The 20,974-nt window shown below is 27.8% G+C and overlaps 1 protein-coding gene across 1 annotated transcript in view; it reads right to left on the reverse strand.

Annotated features, from left to right (window-relative positions):
- LOC122507236 overlaps positions 1-20,974 on the reverse strand; it is a 97,333-nt gene that overhangs the window by 73,253 nt on the left and 3,106 nt on the right. Inside the window, exon 3 of the mRNA XM_043619851.1 lies at positions 807-878. Coding sequence (XP_043475786.1) covers positions 807-872 — 66 coding nt within the window. The 5' untranslated portion in view covers positions 873-878. The remainder of the gene's footprint in view (positions 1-806; positions 879-20,974) is intronic.

Consider the following 20,974-nt stretch of genomic DNA (forward strand, 5'->3'; position numbering starts at 1 on the left):
TACCCTAATAACAAACATTGTAGAGAACAAATTTGACAAACCCTAATAGATATTCTAAAAATTTAAAATAAAAGAAAATTTTTTAGGGGGACTTTCTGGTGAAGAATTTAAAAGCAATTAATTTTTTTACTATAAAAATACTCAAAAAAAGTTTCTAATTCTCTTTATGTTATACATAACAATGTCCAAAAACAATTTTTACTTCGTCCATTACGTAACTGTAAGAGGACTTATGTATCCGTATGCACTGTATGTATGTTCTTGAGGCCCGCTGAATCCAAATTTAAAGTCAGATTTAAAAAATTCAAAATGATGGACACAAAATTTGGGGTCGCACTTTACGAATATGATGTAAGACTGACGATCAAATTTTTTTAATGTTTGCGGATTTGTCTAAAATGTTTACTCAGGGGTTTTTGGGGTCATTGAATTCAAATTTTAAAATTTCACATTTATATTCGAATTTCATAACTTTAAAGACTCCCGAGAAAATATTTGCAGACAAATTTTTCAAATTAAAAAAATCGAATTGTTTTCATTAAAATTTGATTTATTAAACTATTCTGGAAGTAGCCTGAGGAAGAATACCTAGGCCTTAAACTTTTCCGTGTACCAAAACCAACCAGAAAGTCCCCTTTAGTGCATGTCAAAGTCGAATCAGCAGTTCCATTTACTTTTCTCTGAAAAATCAAATTGACCTTAAAACCTCCTTAAATAAGATTGTTTGGAGTTCCTTTAATAAAATACATAATAATATAAATATAAAACTAATTTTCTATTTATATCGTTAATAAAATTATCATCACCTTATTTATATCATACTCTATCTCTTGTAAGCAGTCATTGAGAATAGTTTCAATTCTGTTAGACATCTCGCACTGTAAGAAAATTTTTAATTTGTATTAAAATAGAATTTTATATTGTATATGTGGCATACCACGTCAAGTGATCCAGGTCCAAATTTAAAATGTTTGGGATCAGGTTATAAGTTTGCACAAACAGTAGTCCTATTAGATACAACTAAAAATACCAAATATTATTAAGTTATTTAAACAAATGTAAAAACTAGAGAGGATCAAAGTTTAAATATTTGGTCATATAATGGAATATTTGACAAATTTGTAGTTTCTTTAAAACAAAACGAAAAGATATTTTCTATTTTGGGTTTCTCTGCTGTTTTGAGTGGGGAAGAAGTTAGATACAAAATCGATCTCGGTCAAAGAACAAGAAAAAAGAATAAATTCATGATTTACTTTCGCCACGCCAAATTTACTTTCGCCACGCTAAAAATTACTTTCGCTACGCTGAATTTACTTTCGCCACGCCAAATTTTACTTAAGCCATGCTCTTCAGAGCAGCTGAGAAAAGTTCTACTTTCGCCAAACTTTTCTACCAAGAAAAGTACTCCTTTCAGAGCAAGTGTTGGAGAAAATAAATGTTGACAAAACTATTAAAAATACAACTTTTTACTAATTATAGTATAAAAATACATATATTTAACTGTAAAAAAATTTTGAAAAATGAAAAAATATTCAAAAATGACGAAGATATGGCGTTTTTTCAAAACTACATTTTTCGGAGCGGCGTACATGATTTCTCAAAAACTACTCAACCGATTCTCTTTAAATTTTGTACACAACTCCTCAATAAGAATAACATTCTCTATGACATGACGTAGCCGTTTTTAAAGAAAAATATTGTTGAGCAATTGGGAGCACTTAAAAAAAGGACTAAAATTTTGGGTAGGGGAGAGTGGGGCAAACCGACCATACCTACGGTTTTTGACTCTTGTGACTAAACGAATCAACCGATTTCATTTTTCGATGGCTTGTTTGAAAGATCATTTAATTGCGCAACTTTTTCTCAGAGGCACCTATATTTTATCTTTTATTGTTTGCTGTGTTAACTTTAAAAAAATGTGCAAACGAGCCGGTTCGCTCCACCCCCTGGGGTAAACCGGCCACCCCATGGGGCAAACCGGTCAGTTGGGTTTTTTATCTACAATATTGCATTTGTATAATCTACAATAACAATAAACATAAAGAATCATGTGAACAATAGTTGCAATAATGTAAATAATAATACAGGATTAAATTTTAATTAAATAAATAATCTTTTTAAATAACAAAAAAAAATTTTGAAATTATCAGAGAAACAATATTAAAGGGTCTAATTCTCATTGGAAGATTTGATTATTTTTCATTGAAAGTAAATATTCTAATGAAAAAAACATTCTAATTAATAATAATTTTTTTGAAACTCTGATACAATGAAAATATCTTATGGCCCTATTAACCCCTTAAAAAATGAAATTTAATTTTTTATCAAATGGACTTTTTTTATTTTTTAAAAAATTATTTTCATACAGGTTTTTCCTAAAAAAATATGTAGGTCAAAACGTGGGACTGGTCAAAATAAACATTTACTTCTGCAGTCCACTGCCCCTGAGCGTTGTTGGGCTGTATAATGTTTATAACAATTGAAATAAATTATTTTATGCTTTATTAATTATCTGCTGGTCTTATTGGATAAATTTGAATTGATTTAGATCATGTGCAGCAACAGAATAAGAAAATAAACGTCATTTTTTTAAAAAGTGTATTAATTTGTTAACTTTAATTTTAAAAAAATTATAAACAATTAAAATTCCCAAAATCGGCCTCGAGGGATGTCTTAAGAATTTATTCCCTTTTAATTTAAAACAAAGAACACTCAAATCGGTTAAAAATTGTAAGCTGTCCCGAGAGCTGTCCCACGTTTTGACCTATACATTTTTTTAGGAAAAAACCTCGCCTTTATGAAAAAAATAAAAAATGTCCATTTGATAAAAAAATGAAATTTTACTTTTTAATTGAATTTTCCAAGGTCAAAAAATTGGGTTTTTTTAAATTTGTTTATACCATTAGAAAGTTCTGAAAAACAGCAGATAAACCCAAAATAGAAAAAATCTTTTCCTTTTGTTTTAAAGAAACAACAAATTTTTCAAATATTCCATGTAAATTTTAGACCCAGATTACTTGACGTGGAATACCACATATATATATATATAATTTATATTTTATATTTATAAAATAGAAATTTATATTGCCTTTGATGACTATGCAATAAATGAAAAAAGATAAATGTATATCTGCAACTTTATTAAATTTATATAATGTACATGGAAAAAATTTGGGGACTACAGAAGCACTCAGCGCCACTTAGCACTTATTCTTCTATCTTTGGACAAGCAATATCCCAAATGGGGAGCTACTCGGTATCCCCAGAAGTATAGCAGATGCAACACAGTGCACACCAGAGCTCTATAGTTAGGACTTCAGTTGAACAAAGACAGCAGTACAAAATCTGTACAAGATTTTGCGCTTCTATAGAGTTCCTAAAATTTTATCCATGTAATATATGGGTGATTTTCTCAAAAAGGATAAATTACTTGAGCACGCGTGTTAGGCGGTGTTTTTGTTTAAGTAGAGGTTCCACTAATTTTGAGATGTTTTTTTATAAAATTGTTTTTACAAAAAAAAAATATTTATTACTTTAAATTTTTATATTATAAAATACAAGTCTTAAAGGACTAGAATTTTTTTTTAATAAAGTCTTAGAAAATGGCTGACGAAAGTGATCATGTTACATTGTAATATTAATAATATTACAGTAATGTTAGGTGTCACTTGAAAAATAAATAACCTCCATTAAAAATTGAAAATTATCTTAAAAAAATTATAACTTCATTATTGAAAAATATTATCGTTAAATTAATGTCAAATTGACGTAAGAAAATAGTCAAAATGTGGAACACATTTTCGTCAATTCGAGTAATCAATTTTATGAAAATTTAATGTCAATTAGACATAGAATTTGTGATTTTTCTCTTTGGGTGTTCATATTGTTCATTAGCATTTTCTCAAAAAACAAATTTTATCAGATGTATTTTTAGAAAAAAAGGTGCAAAAAGATATCTTGTTTCGAAATGAATGTCGAAAATGGGTTAACTTTGTGAGAAATAATAAAGATAAAGTTGTCTTTTCATTTCTTTAACGTTAATTTTGTTTGATTTCCAACCTACTAAAATATTATTTTAAAACTACAATTCTACTGTAATTTAATATAATAAGTTTAAGCAGTTCTGAAAATGAGAAGAAATGATACAAAAATTGTATTTCGACATACTAAAACGCTTCATTTCAAAAAATTGTTTTCATAAATCTTGAAAAAGGCTTAATTCTGACAACTATATATTAATTTTCTCCAATTCACTCTCATTTCATTTTTAAAAACAAAAATGCAAAAAAGAATTTTTTTCGCTTTTAATTCATTTCTAATTTTAATATGTAGGGGAGAGGGCCCCAAGATGGACATTTCCTATAAAATTTTTGTTTAAAGTGACAGCATCTTCTCAATTTTTTTATTTTTGTTGTTTGTATAGACGAAGATTTTTATGCATATTTGAAAAATAAAACCAGTTTTTTTTTCTACTGCGCATATCACCTGAATTTTTTGTCAAAAAAAGTTTTATTTCCGATTTTTCTCAAGTCGATAAAGTTATTTAAATTTTTTATTTTATATAGGTATTTATCGTTATAATATTATTTATTTATCATATAATAATATTCTAAAATGATTTTATTAATATTTTGTTTGTATACAATTTTTTTCTGGGTTTCAAAAAATGGTGTCATTTACCCTAAGATGGACACTTTCGAGACCCTAAGATGGACACCACATTTCAATGTATTTATTTTCATGCTTTCGATTACACATTTTTAAAATAATTTTGTAAGCCTCGTAATTGAGATTTTTTATTTTTACCGCCATGGAATGTAGAGCTATCGATAGAGAATTCGATATATCGATATATCGAATATCGATTTCTCGAAAAGCGACGGCGGCGCTTCAGTCGTTTTTACTTTTTACAAATTGACAGTAAATAGAATAAAATGATTAAACATTAGTTTAAAAATTAATACAGGATGTTTATCTTTATTTACCACACTTTAAAGTGATTTTTAAGAAGGTGTCCATCTTGGGGCCACTTTTTTTGGTCAAAAATTTTAACAATTAGAAAAAATTCTATAAAAAATGTTTAAGTTCAAAATATAATTTTATCTCAGTGGCCATAAGTTACCTAATAAATTGTACTTTCATTTAGTATAAAACATTTTAAAATATCTTATTCGGTTTGGATTTTAGAGCCATCAATCGAAGAGGTGCCCATCTTGGGGCCCTCTCCCCTACAAATTTTTTAAATTAAACAAATTAATTGTTTCTTCAAAGAAAATTGCTAAGAATATCAATTACAAGGATTCCAGTCGCATAAATAACTGAGTTGAACCGTTTTCTATATTCTCGATTTAATAATTATCTACAAAAATGTTGAATTCAAACTTTTTAAAAGTCTAATTCTTTTAGAATATTTGAATTCTATTATTAAAAACTTCCGAAAAAAGGTTAAATAAATATTTAATTAGTATATTAATATATTCTGACATAGGATTTAAAATTTTTTAAAATTTCAATTTCAAATATTCTAAACATTTCATTACTAACTTCTAAAAAATATAACTGTAATTCTTATGAACACCAATTATTATTTTCTACAATTTTTAATAATCATCCAAAAGTTTAATAATTTTTATAATTTTGAAATTAAATTCTTTATGAAAATATATGTGGACGTATACATGAAAAGGGCCCATTTTGGCACTATTGGAATTATCTATATGAGCGAATTTCTTGCACAATTTGAAAAATTTTTATTGGGCATAAAACTTTTATGGTGAAAAATTCGATGAGTTACAGAATTTAAGGGGAGACCCCACCTTAATTTTGACCCCTTTAAAATAAAATTATTAAAGGAGGTAATATTTTTTTTCTTGCATCATTTTTAACCTGAAAACATATAAGATGGTCAAAAATATTTAATTTTAATTTTTGAAGAGGTTAGAATTTTTTTCTTCTGACATATTGCATATTATTGAAAATCCATGCGAGAAGTTGTTTAGAATGGTAAAATATGCATGGATAAAAATTTTCGTTAAAAAATATTAAAAACTGTAAGAGAAGATCGATTTTTAATATTCAAATCTTTAAATTTTGCCGAAATTTCGAAAGCCGTAAATCTTTAATTTTTTTCTAACTTGTGTATATTTACGTAATTTGATGCAATTATTAAAAAAACATTGTTTTTTTTTATTAGTTTATTTACTCTCCCTACAATAGGTAGGGTTCGAGACTCCCAAGTACATACATAATAATCTTAACCTATATTTACAAAAATCCTTACAACTAAACATTCTCTACATACAACTTAACCTAAAACACAACTCTCTCCACGCTCTCAACCTTACGCTCTTAACCTATCGCCAGTGCCGGGCTTCCGTTTCCAGTTCCCTCTATGCCCATGCTGGCTTCAATCCAATTCGCCCACCCTTTTTCAAAAACCTGCTTTCTCACCTCTCTTACACACTCCAGTCATCCACTTTTATCCATCCATCCATCCAAGCAAAATCTTCTCACCTCATTCACAGCCTATCTCTGTCTATCACACTTTACACACTTCCATCACTCCACCCATATCCTCCCCCACAACATACTTTACCCCATCCACCCAAATACACTCCTTACCCATTCTTACCTGTTTCCCAATCACTCTCTCCGTCCACGCTCTTTCTTTCAATAACCATATCCTTCTTCTCTCTCTCCAACTTCTATCCTCATCTATTCTTATTACACTTCCTTTCAGTCTTCCTTTCGCCCTCATCACCTCCATTTTCTCTTCCTCACTACTTAACTCCACCAACCATAACTTTGGCAAACCATATTCACCCCTTCCTAACGCTTGTACCATTTTCACCGAGACATTAACCCCCACCCAAGCCAACACTTTTTCCACTGCCCTTTTACCCTCCAACACACCTACATTCATACCTCTGATCACTACATTCTTTTTTCTTTTCTCCTTTTCAACTACATCCACTCGCCTTGTCAAATCCGCCATTTTCCACTTCAACCTGTCATGTTCACTTCCCTCAACTTTCTCTGTCCCCTCATTCACTTCCTTTATAAATTTTTCTAATCCATTCATTCTTCTCCACATGCTTTCCTTATCCTTTTTCCACTTACTATCCCATTCATTCCACATTTCCTGCAATTTCTCCAACCTCTCTTCAATTTCCACTATCTCTTTGTCCCTTGATTCCCCATCCTCACACATATCCATCAAATTTTCCTTCACTCTCTTAGCTCCTTCATCCATCGCGTCCTTCATCATCCATACTAATTCCAACAAATCCATGCAATCCTCACACGTCATCTTTTTTCCATTCTTTCCTATTCCCCTTTCAAATACCCGCGCCTTTGTCACATTCTCGCTAACACTACTTGAGTCAAACTCAGACATTCCAGAAATCTACCTTATCACTCAAATGCTCAAAATTTTTCCACTGTCTCTCTCTCCTCTCTCTCACTTCAAGCAACCTAACCTCACAAAACACACTTCTCTTTTTTACCTTTTTTATCACTTATACATTCACTACTCTATACAAACATACCTTTCCTTTACACTACCGCAAATTACACTACACACTCAGCACTCTACACTACCCACCCTTTTTTAAAACCTTTATATTTCTCAAAAAACTCTTAACTCTTTCCAAACGCGTGTACACCGAAACGGTACCGGAAACGGAAGCCTAAAAAAAACATTGTTAAAATTTATATTTAGCTCATTTTCGTGGTAAATTCCATAAAAATCATAGTCCGAAGCTTTTATGGTATACTTTATATATACCGAAATAAATGCAAAAAGCCATGATTTTTATAGTTTTTACCATGAAAATAAGCTAATCGTCAATTTTAACGATGTTTTTTCGACTCAGAGCATCAAATTGGAAAAAAATTAAAGATTTACGGCTTTCGAAATTTCGGCAAAATTTAAAGATTTGAATATTAAAAATCGATCTTCTCTTACAGTTTTTAATATTTTTTCACGAAATTTTTTTCCATGCATATTTTACCATTCTAAACAACTTCTCGCATGGATTTGCAATAATATGCAATAGGTCAGAAGAAAAAAATTCTAACCTCTTCAAAAATTAAAATTAAATATTTTTGACCATCTTATATGTTTTCAGGTTAAAAATGATGCAAGAAAAAAAATATTACCTCGTTTAATAATTTTATTTTAAAGGGGTCAAAATTAAGGTGGGGTCTCCCCTTAAAAATTTATAACGCCAAAACCTTATTTCGAAAAAAACGGAATTAAATATTGTGATATCAATTGATGGTGATGTCTCTGATAATTCCGGGAAGTTATTTAAATAAGAATTGATTCCAGTCCAGAGCACCTTACACTGAAAAAAATGATATTTTTGATTTTGTCATACGAGTATAGTAAGGACGTATAGCTGAAACAGCAATACTGTATTTCTGTTCTTCAAATTCAGTATTGGTGTTCTCCACATACATATTAATGTCTCTCGCATACATATGGCTGTTCTACATCTACAGTGCGTATAGCTAAAACAGCAATACTGTATGGCTGTCCCATATCCACCAATATAATATGTGAGTGTTGGCCATATTTATGGCAGTATCATAAATATATTTTTTTCAGTGTAAAGATGAAAAACCATTAGGTTTAAAATTTCTAAAACAACCCCCCCCCTCCATTTTAAAAAATACGAAAATTCGACAAAATGGGCCCTTTTATAAAAAAGACGGTTTTTTTTATTAATAAATCATTTTTTACAAGGTTAATGATTGGGTGCAATTTTATTGTGACATTTGAAGGAAAAAAAATAGAAATTAAAATTATTTAAAATTTTTTGACGGTGTCTATTACGAAAAATTTCATGAAATATCGAATTTTTCATTTCTATGACAATATAAAAACAAAGACACTAACATCAATATCTCTGATTCTTCTGGGAAGTTATTCAGATAAGAATTGTGTACAGTTTAGGGCACTTAAAAGATGAAAAATCAAGAGAGAGTTTATAAATTTTTCCACACCTCCATTTTTAAAATACGGATTATATTTGCAAATGACCGTCAAAAAATGGGCCCTTTTCTTTTTTCTAAAGAACTAGTGAAATACAAACAGTTAAATTCTCGATAAATTAATGAAAACTGCATGATTAAACTTTTAAACTTGCAAAACATGTATAGATTGATAATAAAAATTTTAAAAAAAATAAGATTTTACTCCAAAATTACTAAATTGGGATTCTCTCGAAAACTAGAACCGACAAAATTGGCCCTTTTCATGTGCACATACACATTCAATTTTCATATTATTTTCTACAGTTTTTAATTAAAATCTTTTCTAAATAAATTATTTTTAATAATTTTCTGCTAGTTCTTGAAGAATTAAATTATTTAAAAACCAAAATTTCCTTTTTTATAAAAATTGGAATTGTAACTCATCATAATATTATATTATTAACTTTTGTTTCAGTTCTAAAAGTTTAATGTTTTTTTCGATTATAAAAATTTAAATTCTCAATAAGTTGCATTTTGTATAAAAAAGTGTTATTTTGTAGAGAAATTCATATAATCCGAGGTCTGTAATTAATGCCAGTGCCTGTTCTGGCTCGTCTAGATTCTATATCGTTCACGATTCAGTGTGGTACATATACGACTAAAAAGTCTCAGGGCGTTAAGTATATACATATAAGAGATTCTTTAGATTATTCCAAAATATATCTATCACAGGGTTGCCAAAGGTCAGGGAAATTAGAGAATTCAGGAAAAATCAGTGAATATAGAATTGGTCAGTGACATCAGGGATTTTTATTAAAAGTACTGGAAAAAATTAAATTCTTAGAACTCATTAGAAAATACTGAAATTTTAATGTCTTGTATGTTTGCCTCATAAGCTATAAAATTATCTCGAATTCTACTACAAAACTATCAAAATTTTTCTCTATTTCTGACAAGAATGAATTTTTTAATATTATTTAATTATATCAAATTTTAACTCAATTATCTTGATAAATAACAAAATTTTTCATAAAAAATTCAATTATTTATAGGAATTAAAAAAAATTCTTAACTAAATTCAATTATTTTCGTAAAAAACAATATTTATCACAAGTATTCAATAATTTTCAAAAATAATAAAGTTCTTTAAAGAAATTTAATTCTTTTTAAAAAAAACACAGTGCAACACATAAAATGTGCACTGAGTTTTGACTTCAGATTCTAAAGGTACTTATCGAAACTAGCAAAAAACTATTTCACTTTTGCTATAGATTAGCTCGAATTTGAATTTTATCGAAACATGAATTTTTTATAATTTTCACATTTTTCAATTTTTTGATACGGGCGGGTGGAAACACTGGCTAAAAGTTTATTAAAAAAATTCACAATAGTCCAATTTGGAACAGCAATAATCCCTCTTTAATTTCAGACAAAAAAAAATTTGGTCGAAAATTGTTGCAGTTACGAATTTTTTTTTATGACTTATTTACATTTTTCGGTTTTCTGAAATGGGCGGATGAGAACGCTGGCTATTAAAAGTTTATCAAAAAAATTTGAAATAATCACCACTTGAAGAGCAATAATTTCTTCTTAAATTCTGACATTGAAAAAAAATTTGGTCAAAAATTATTCGAGTTATGAATTTTTTTACTTTTTTTGAATTTTCGATTTTTTGATCAGGCGGGTGGGAACGCAGACTATTAACAATTTAAAAAAAATGTCGAATGATCACAATTTGAAGAGCAATAATCCTTTTTTAATTTCTGACCAAGAAAAAAAATTTGGTTAAAAATTTTTCAATTTATGAATTTTTTTTTGCTTTTTTTGAATTTTCGGTTTTATAATAATTACGGAAGTGGGAACACTGACTATTTAAAATTTATAAAAAAAATTCGTAATGGGCACAATTTAAAGAGCAATAATCCCTATTCAATTTCTAACCAAGAAAAAAAATTTTATTCGAAATATTTGGTTTCGATAAAAGTAAAAAAAAATCAAAACCCGAGATTCGGAAGGACCGCGGGTATACAAATGTACAGAAATCTATACATATAAAATCAGACTTTTGTCTGTACATTGCTCAGAACATTAAATTTCACACATAATTATTCGTTTTGAGTATCAAGGATTCCAAATATACCAATAAAAAATTTCGTGTATGTATGTATGTGTGTATGTATGTTACAGAATCGTTGTTCGCGCATCACTTAAAAACGGCTGAACAGTTTGAAACCAAATTTGGCAGAATGTTAGACCTCGGGCCAAGGAAGGTTTATAAATTTACAGATTTGAAAAATATTAATTAGAACGGGAGATATTCAATTTTTTCGAAAAATTCAAAAATCAAAAATTTTCAACTTTACATTTTTTTTAAAATGCTTTCAAACTTTCTATAATTGAGTATAGCATGTTATTTAGTCACATTTTAGCATAATTTTGCCAAAAATAATATTCTATAACTAAGATGTAAGTATAAAAATGTTTTTAAAAAATTGATAAAATCGAAATTTTTCAAATTTTATATTTTTCTATGAATTGCTTTTAAACTCTCTATAATTGAGTATTACATGTTATTAAGTCAAATTTTAGCATAATTTTTTCAATAATACTGTCCTATAACTAAGATGTAAGCATAAAAATAATTTCGAATAATTCAAAAAATCGCAAATTTCCAAATTTTATATTTTTTAATGGACCGCTTTTAAACTATCTATAATTAATCATTACATGTTATTAAGTCACATTTTAGCATAATTTTTCAAAAAATAGTATCTTATAACTAAGATTAAAGTATAAAAATGTTTTCAACCAAATTTTAAAAATCATAAATTTTCAAATTTTACATTTTTTGATGAATTGCTTTTAAACTCTATATGAGTGACACATGTTATTTAGTCATATTTTAACATCATTTTGCACAAAAAATGTTGAATTTTAAGAAATTCGGTTTTTCGAATTTTTGATAATTTTTAATAATTTCAAATTTTTGACCAAAAAGTGGAGACTATGAAATAAGTAAAGTATTTTTAAAGAGCCCAAAAATAATGAAGCTAAATGCCATAAAAAAAAGGAAAAATGTTGAAATTTAAGAAATTCAGTTTTTTGAATTTTTGCTAATTTTCCATAATTTTGGATTTTTGACCAAAGAATGGAGACTATAAAATAAGTAAAATATTTTTGAAGAGCCCAAAAATAATGAAGCTAATTTGCCATAAAAAAAGGAAAAATGTTGAATTTTACGAAATTCGGTTTTTCAAATTTTTGATAATTTTTAATAATTTCAAATTTTTGACCAAAGAGTGGAGACTATTAAATAAGTAAAGTATTTTTAAAGAGCCCAAAAATAATGAAGCTAAATGCTTTAAAAAAGAAGGAAAAATGTTGAATTTTAAGAAATTCAGTTTTTTGAATTTTTGTTAATTTTTCATAATTTTAGATTTTTTACCAAAGGGTGGAGACTATTAAATAAGTAAAGTATTTTTGAAGAGCCCAAAAATAATAAAGCTAAATGCCATAAAAAAGAAGGAAAAATATTGAAATTTAAGAAATTCGGTTTTTCGAATTTTTGATAATTTTTAATAATTTCAAATTTTTGACCAAAGAGTGGAGACTATGAAATAAGTAAAGTATTTTTGAAAAGCCCAAAAATAATAAAGCTAAATGCCATAAAAAAAAGGAAAAATGTTGAATTTTACGAAATTCGGTTTTTCGAATTTTTGATAATTTTTAATAATTTCAAATTTTTGACCAAAGAATGAAGACTATAAAATAAGTAAAATATTTTTGAAGAGCCCAAAAATAATGAAGCTAATTTTCCATAAAAAAGAAGGAAAAATGTTGAATTTTACGAAATTCGGTTTTACGAATTTTTGATAATTTTTAATAATTTCAAATTTTTGACCAAAGAGTGGAGACTATTAAATAAGTAAAGTATTTTTAAAGAGCCCAAAAATAATAAAGCTAAATGCTTTAAAAAAGAAGGAAAAATGTTGAATTTTAAGAAATTCAGTTTTTTGAATTTTTGTTAATTTTTCATAATTTTAGATTTTTACCAAAGGGTGGAGACTATTAAATAAGTAAAGTATTTTTGAAGAGCCCAAAAATAATGAAGCTAAATGCCATAAAAAAGAAGGAAAAATATTGAATTTTAATAAATTCGGTTTTTTGAATTTTTGCTAATTTTTAATAATTTCAAATTTTTGACCAAAGAGTGGAGACTATGAAATAAGTAAAGTATTTTTGAAGAGCCCAAAAATAATAAAGCTAAATGCCATAAAAAAGAAGGAAAAATGTTGAATTTTAAGAAATTCGGTTTTTCGAATTTTTGATAATTTTTAATAATTTCAAATTTTTGACCAAAAAGTGGAGACTATTAAATAAGTAAAGTATTTTTAAAGAGCCCAAAAATAATAAAGCTAAATGCCATAAAAAAGAAGGAAAAATGTTGAAATTTAAGAAATTCAGTTTTTTGTATTTTTGCTAATTTTCCATAATTTTAGAAGTTTTACCAAAGGGTGGAGACTATTAAATACGTAAAGTATTTTTGAAGAGCCCAAAAATAATTATTCTAAATGCCATAAAAAAGAAGGAAAAATGTTGAATTTTAAGAAATTCGGTTTTTCGAATTTTTGATAATTCTTAATAATTTCAAATTTTTGACCAAAGAGTGGAGACTATGAAATAAGTAAAGTATTTTTGAAGAGCCCAAAAATAATGAAGATAAATGCCATAAAAAAGAAGGGAAAATGTTGAATTTTAAGAAATTCAGTTTTTTGAATTTTTGCTAATTTCCCATAATTTTAGAATTTTTACCAAAGGGTGGAGACTATTAAATAAGTAAAGTATTTTTGAAGAGCCCAAAAATAATGAAGCTAAATGCCATAAAAAAGAAGGAAAAATATTGAAATTTAAGAAATTCAGTTTTTTGAATTTTTGCTAATTTTCCATAATTTTGGATTTTTGACCAAAGAATGGAGACTATTAAATAAGTAAAGTATTTTTTCTAACACACGCACCGAAAGTACACCATTTCCTACGTGTCAAGCGGGAGAAAAGTGTATGATTCCCTGCGAGCGGGAGGGAATGTACATTCCCTCCCGGCTAGTGACGTCACCGGGAGGGAATGTAACATTCCCTCCCTGTGAGGGAGGAAAAGTAACTTGCTTTCTCGGTAATATTATTAGGAACGTAGTATAAATCAAAGTATGACCATTGGTGAATCAGTTACGTGAGTTACGTCAGCTAAGTGACTTACGTAACTTATGTGAGTTACGTAAATGGTGTAGTTACGTAACTTACGTAAGTTACGTAGTTATGTTAGTCTTTCGAGTTACAAACAATAAATGATTTACGTAAGTTACGTAACTGACGTAAGTTACGTAAGTTACGCTACTTGCGTAATCTTACGCTCTTTGGGTCAGTTCAGTTATTTCAAGCTTTTCACAAACTTTCAGTTACCACAGTTGTAACTATACCGCCCCCAGCTACAACTATACATTCAAAAGTAACAATCAAACTGCCGCGTTTGTACTTTCGGTATACGTGTGTTAGAAAAAATAGTATGTGCAACTCGGGAGGAAAATTGATTTCCACTCGTGTTTTACAGTTCTCGGCTTCGCTCGCAAGCACTCGCCTTCGGCTCGTTTGCTCGCTACGCCTCGAACTGCAAACTACACTCGTCGGAAATCATCCATTTCCCTCCCTTGATGCACAATCTACTATTTAAAGAGCCCAAAAATAATAAAGGTAAATGCCATAAAAAAGAAGGAAAAATGTTGAAATTTAAGAAATTCAGTTTTTTGTATTTTTGCTAATTTTCCATAATTTTAGAAGTTTTACCAAAGGGTGGAGACTATTAAATAAGTAAAGTATTTTTGAAGAGCCCAAAAATAATGAAGCTAAATGCCATAAAAAAGAAGGAAAAATATTGAAATTTAAGAAATTCGGTTTTTCGAATTTTTGATAATTTTTAATAATTTCAAATTTTTGACCAAAGAGTGGAGACTATGAAATAAGTAAAGTATTTTTGAAAAGCCCAAAAATAATAAAGCTAAATGCCATAAAAAAAAGGAAAAATGTTGAATTTTACGAAATTCGGTTTTTCGAATTTTTGATAATTTTTAATAATTTCAAATTTTTGACCAAAGAATGAAGACTATAAAATAAGTAAAATATTTTTGAAGAGCCCAAAAATAATGAAGCTAATTTTCCATAAAAAAGAAGGAAAAATGTTGAATTTTACGAAATTCGGTTTTACGAATTTTTGATAATTTTTAATAATTTCAAATTTTTGACCAAAGAGTGGAGACTATTAAATAAGTAAAGTATTTTTAAAGAGCCCAAAAATAATGAAGCTAAATGCTTTAAAAAAGAAGGAAAAATGTTGAATTTTAAGAAATTCAGTTTTTTGAATTTTTGTTAATTTTTCATAATTTTAGATTTTTTACCAAAGGGTGGAGACTATTAAATAAGTAAAGTATTTTTGAAGAGCCCAAAAATAATGAAGCTAAATGCCATAAAAAAGAAGGAAAAATATTGAATTTTAATAAATTCGGTTTTTTGAATTTTTGCTAATTTTTAATAATTTCAAATTTTTGACCAAAGAGTGGAGACTATGAAATAAGTAAAGTATTTTTGAAGAGCCCAAAAATAATAAAGCTAAATGCCATAAAAAAGAAGGAAAAATGTTGAATTTTAAGAAATTCGGTTTTTCGAATTTTTGATAATTTTTAATAATTTCAAATTTTTGACCAAAAAGTGGAGACTATTAAATAAGTAAAGTATTTTTAAAGAGCCCAAAAATAATAAAGCTAAATGCCATAAAAAAGAAGGAAAAATGTTGAAATTTAAGAAATTCAGTTTTTTGTATTTTTGCTAATTTTCCATAATTTTAGAAGTTTTACCAAAGGGTGGAGACTATTAAATACGTAAAGTATTTTTGAAGAGCCCAAAAATAATTATTCTAAATGCCATAAAAAAGAAGGAAAAATGTTGAATTTTAAGAAATTCGGTTTTTCGAATTTTTGATAATTCTTAATAATTTCAAATTTTTGACCAAAGAGTGGAGACTATGAAATAAGTAAAGTATTTTTGAAGAGCCCAAAAATAATGAAGATAAATGCCATAAAAAAGAAGGGAAAATGTTGAATTTTAAGAAATTCAGTTTTTTGAATTTTTGCTAATTTCCCATAATTTTAGAATTTTTACCAAAGGGTGGAGACTATTAAATAAGTAAAGTATTTTTGAAGAGCCCAAAAATAATGAAGCTAAATGCCATAAAAAAGAAGGAAAAATATTGAAATTTAAGAAATTCAGTTTTTTGAATTTTTGCTAATTTTCCATAATTTTGGATTTTTGACCAAAGAATGGAGACTATTAAATAAGTAAAGTATTTTTTCTAACACACGCACCGAAAGTACACCATTTCCTACGTGTCAAGCGGGAGAAAAGTGTATGATTCCCTGCGAGCGGGAGGGAATGTACATTCCCTCCCGGCTAGTGACGTCACCGGGAGGGAATGTAACATTCCCTCCCTGTGAGGGAGGAAAAGTAACTTGCTTTCTCGGTAATATTATTAGGAACGTAGTATAAATCAAAGTATGACCATTGGTGAATCAGTTACGTGAGTTACGTCAGCTAAGTGACTTACGTAACTTATGTGAGTTACGTAAATGGTGTAGTTACGTAACTTACGTAAGTTACGTAGTTATGTTAGTCTTTCGAGTTACAAACAATAAATGATTTACGTAAGTTACGTAACTGACGTAAGTTACGTAAGTTACGCTACTTGCGTAATCTTACGCTCTTTGGGTCAGTTCAGTTATTTCAAGCTTTTCACAAACTTTCAGTTACCACAGTTGTAACTATACCGCCCCCAGCTACAACTATACATTCAAAAGTAACAATCAAACTGCCGCGTTTGTACTTTCGGTATACGTGTGTTAGAAAAAATAGTATGTGCAACTCGGGAGGAAAATTGATTTCCACTCGTGTTTTACAGTTCTCGGCTTCGCTCGCAAGCACTCGCCTTCGGCTCGTTTGCTCGCTACGCCTCGAACTGCAAACTACACTCGTCGGAAATCATCCATTTCCCTCCCTTGATGCACAATCTACTATTTAAAGAGCCCAAAAATAATAAAGGTAAATGCCATAAAAAAGAAGGAAAAATGTTGAAATTTAAGAAATTCAGTTTTTTGTATTTTTGCTAATTTTCCATAATTTTAGAAGTTTTACCAAAGGGTGGAGACTATTAAATAAGTAAAGTATTTTTGAAGAGCCCAAAAATAATGAAGCTAAATGCCTTTAAAAAGAATGAAAAATTTTAAATTTTAAGAAATTCGGTTTTTCGAATTTTTGATAATTTCAAATTTTTGACCAAAGAGTGGAGACTATGAAGCAAGTAAAGTATTTTTGAAGAGCCCAAAAATAATGAAGATAAATGCCATAAAAAAGAAGGAAAAATGTTGAATTTTAAGAAATTCAGTTTTTTGAATTTTTGTTAATTTCCCATAATTTTAGAATTTTTACCAAAGGGTGGAGACTATTAAATAAGTAAAGTATTTTTGAAGAGCCCAAAAATAATGAAGCTAAATGCCATAAAAAAGAAGGAAAAATATTGAAATTTAAGAAATTCAGTTTTTTGAATTTTTGCTAATTTTCCATAATTTTAGATTTTTTACCAAAGGGTGGAGAGTATATTAAATAAGTAAAGTATTTTTGAAGAGCACAAAAATAATGAAGCTAAATGCCATAAGAAAGAAGGAAAAATGTTAAATTTTACGAAATTCGGTTTTCGAATTTTTGATAATTTTTGATTTTTTGTTAAAGGGTGGAGACTATTCAATTAGTAATATTATACTACCGAAATAGCTAATGGTAACTAATTATTAATTTTCCGGTCAAATTAAATTCCCGGCTATTTTCTGATTTTCCAGATTGGTAGAAACATTTTTATGAATGTATTGGTAGAAACTAAAACCCGTCGAAGACGGGTACGACAACTAGTAAATAAATAACACGACTAATTTTTTACCAATTTTTTTTTCTTTGTCAGAAATTAAAGAGAAATTATTGCTCTTCAAAATGTTACCATTGCTTCTTACCCGCTTGGATCAAAAACCCATAAAATTTGAAAAAATACCAAACAAATTTATAACTTAAACAATTTTCGACCAAATTTTTTTTCAATGTCAGAATTTAAGGAGGAATTATTGCTCTTCAAATGGTGATCATTGTAAATTTTTTTGATAACCTTTTAATAGCCAGCGTTCTCATCCGCCCGTTTCAGAATACCGAAAAATGTAAAAAAAGTTACAAAAAAAATTCGTAACTGGAATAATTATCGACCAAATTTTTTTTTTCTTTGTCTGAAATTAAAGAGGGATTATTGCTTTTCAAATTTTGACCATTGCGAATTTTTTTAATAAACTTTTAATAGCTAGTGTTATTACCCGCCCGTATCAGAAAAATGAAAAATATGAAAATTCAAAAAAATTCATATTTCGATAAAATTTAAATCCGAGCTAATCTAGCAAAACTGAAATAGGTTTTTTCTAGTTTCAATAAGTACTTTCAGAAACTAAAGTCAAAACTTCGTGCACATTTGATGATCTCAAAAATGTTGTAGGTACTGTCAAATTTAACGAATATTCGTCAATCTTTCAATTTTCTTCATAAACGAATACCAAAATTCTTCGACAAAAATCAATTATTTTTATGAATTTTAATAAAATTCTTTGCAAAATTTCATGTTCTTTCAAAACTTTTTCACAATTCAATGATTTTCATTATTTAATATGTATTTTTATAAAATTATCAAAAAAATTTAATATTAAAAACATTTTTTAAAACAATTTACAAAAACATTCAATTATTTTCATAAATAATAAACTTTCATTTGGGAATTAAATACTTCAAATACTTTTAATACAATTTAATACAATTTTAAATAAATTCCTCGAGAAATGCAATTATTCTTTAAAATTATATTTAATACTTGACAAAAGAATTCAATTTTAAGAATTATTTAATACAATAATAAAATTTGTTGCAATAATTCAATTATTTTCATAAATAATTTTTAATTCGTCGCAGGAAATCAGTTATTTTCAAAAATTGTTAATTAATTCTGCAAAAGAATTCAATCATCTTGCTAAACAACAAAATTCTCCACATTAAACAATTACTTTAAGGAATATTAATAAAATTCTTTTCTAAAATTAAATTATTTCGATAATTATCAAACTTCATCACAAGAATGTAATTCTTTTAAAAAGTAATATAATACTTTGCAGAAATTAAATTACTTTCAAAATGAAAAAGAAAAATTTTATAAAATTCTTGTCACAATGAATGAATTAAATTATTTTAAGAAATTGTTATTTAAATTCTTCTCAAGAATTTTAGAAGAGGATAAAGAGAATTAAGAATATTATTTAAAAAAATTTTAATACAATTCTTCAAAAAATTTTCAATTATTTTAAAAAATTGTTATAAAATTATTTAATATAGTAAGTTTTCCGTAAAATTGTAATTAAATTCCTTAAAGGAAATTTATTTTTTTCAAAAGTTGTTAATAAAATTCTCAGTAAAAATTGAATTTTAAGAAACATTCAATGTTCAATGTTCTTTCGACAAATCGAAAATATGCTGGTATTTTTTCATGATTTATAATAAAATAATATTTGAATTAAAAAAATTATTAACAAATAAATTTTATTTATTATATGCTTCTTTTATAACAAATTTTGTTTGACTGATCTAAATTATGCAAAGTTTTCTTCTTTTAAATTTATTAAAAATATAAAATTGTTCATTGTTAAAAATTACCCTCACAGCATGGGATATCCCGTGGATATCCCATTTCCATCCCGCGACATCCCTTGGATATCCCAGGGAGATCCCATGGGATATCTCACGGGACGGAAATTTGGATAGCCCAGGGATATCCATTGGATATCCCTGGGATGTCCCTGAGATATCCACGGGATATGCAAATTTTTCTTTTGTGGGGTATCCCGCGTGGGATATCCCTGGGATATCTTGCGTGGGATATATGTCAGCGCATGTGTATTAAACGGAATACGATCGTTCCAAGTGTCAAAAGATTGTGTGGAATTATATTTACAAATTAAAGTCAAAAAAGTTTCATTCAATATTTGTTGCATCAAATATTGGTAGATAATATATTAAATTATTCAAATATTTATTCTAATTACATTGTACATTCTAAACAAATAATGCATGAATTACTAGATTAATTACTGAAAATCCAGTATATTTTTCCCTTTAAACAAGAAGAAATAAAATTTTATATGTATGTACTCATATAATCTTACACGCGCAGGCGTCGACCTTCCCAGCTGTTGAGTGTCATGGCGACCATGGCGTCGCGTCATTAGATCAGAAGCGTGTGTTTTGCAGTGTTGCTGTTTAATATGTTTAACTTTCACATTTTTTTAGTTTCTTGTAAATATCTTTAACCAATAAATATTTATCAGTAATAGATAAAATGAATTGACCAAAATTAATTTAACCACACACAATAAATGTTTAGCGTTAAAAAGACATTTTTTATTGAATTCAACTAATGTTTATTAAATCACAAAAAAATAACTTTGTTATTAGTCAAATATAATCTTTTATTTTTAAAATAATTTTTTTCTCATTCTAGTTATAATTTAATAATGGTTTTTCAACTCTTTAAAGCTCTAATTATTTTTCAACATATTACTATTTCTCACGTAGCATATCCCGCGTGGATAATATTAGGATATCCCGCGCGAGTCTCCCATGGGATGGAAATTTGGATATCCCAGGGATATCTCTGAGACGTCACAGATATCCCAGGGATGTCCCTGGGATATCCTAATATCCCGCGAGATATCTCAGGGATATCCCTGGGATATCCTTTTGCTCAGAGGGTATGATTAAAAAATAAAAAATATACCCATTTTATGCATAATTTTTATTTCTCAATAACAATATTGTTCTCAAA

The sequence above is a fragment of the Leptopilina heterotoma genome, unplaced genomic scaffold (assembly GCF_015476425.1).
Source record: "Leptopilina heterotoma isolate Lh14 unplaced genomic scaffold, ASM1547642v1 Lhet_453, whole genome shotgun sequence".
Taxonomy (NCBI): Eukaryota; Metazoa; Arthropoda; class Insecta; order Hymenoptera; family Figitidae; genus Leptopilina; species Leptopilina heterotoma.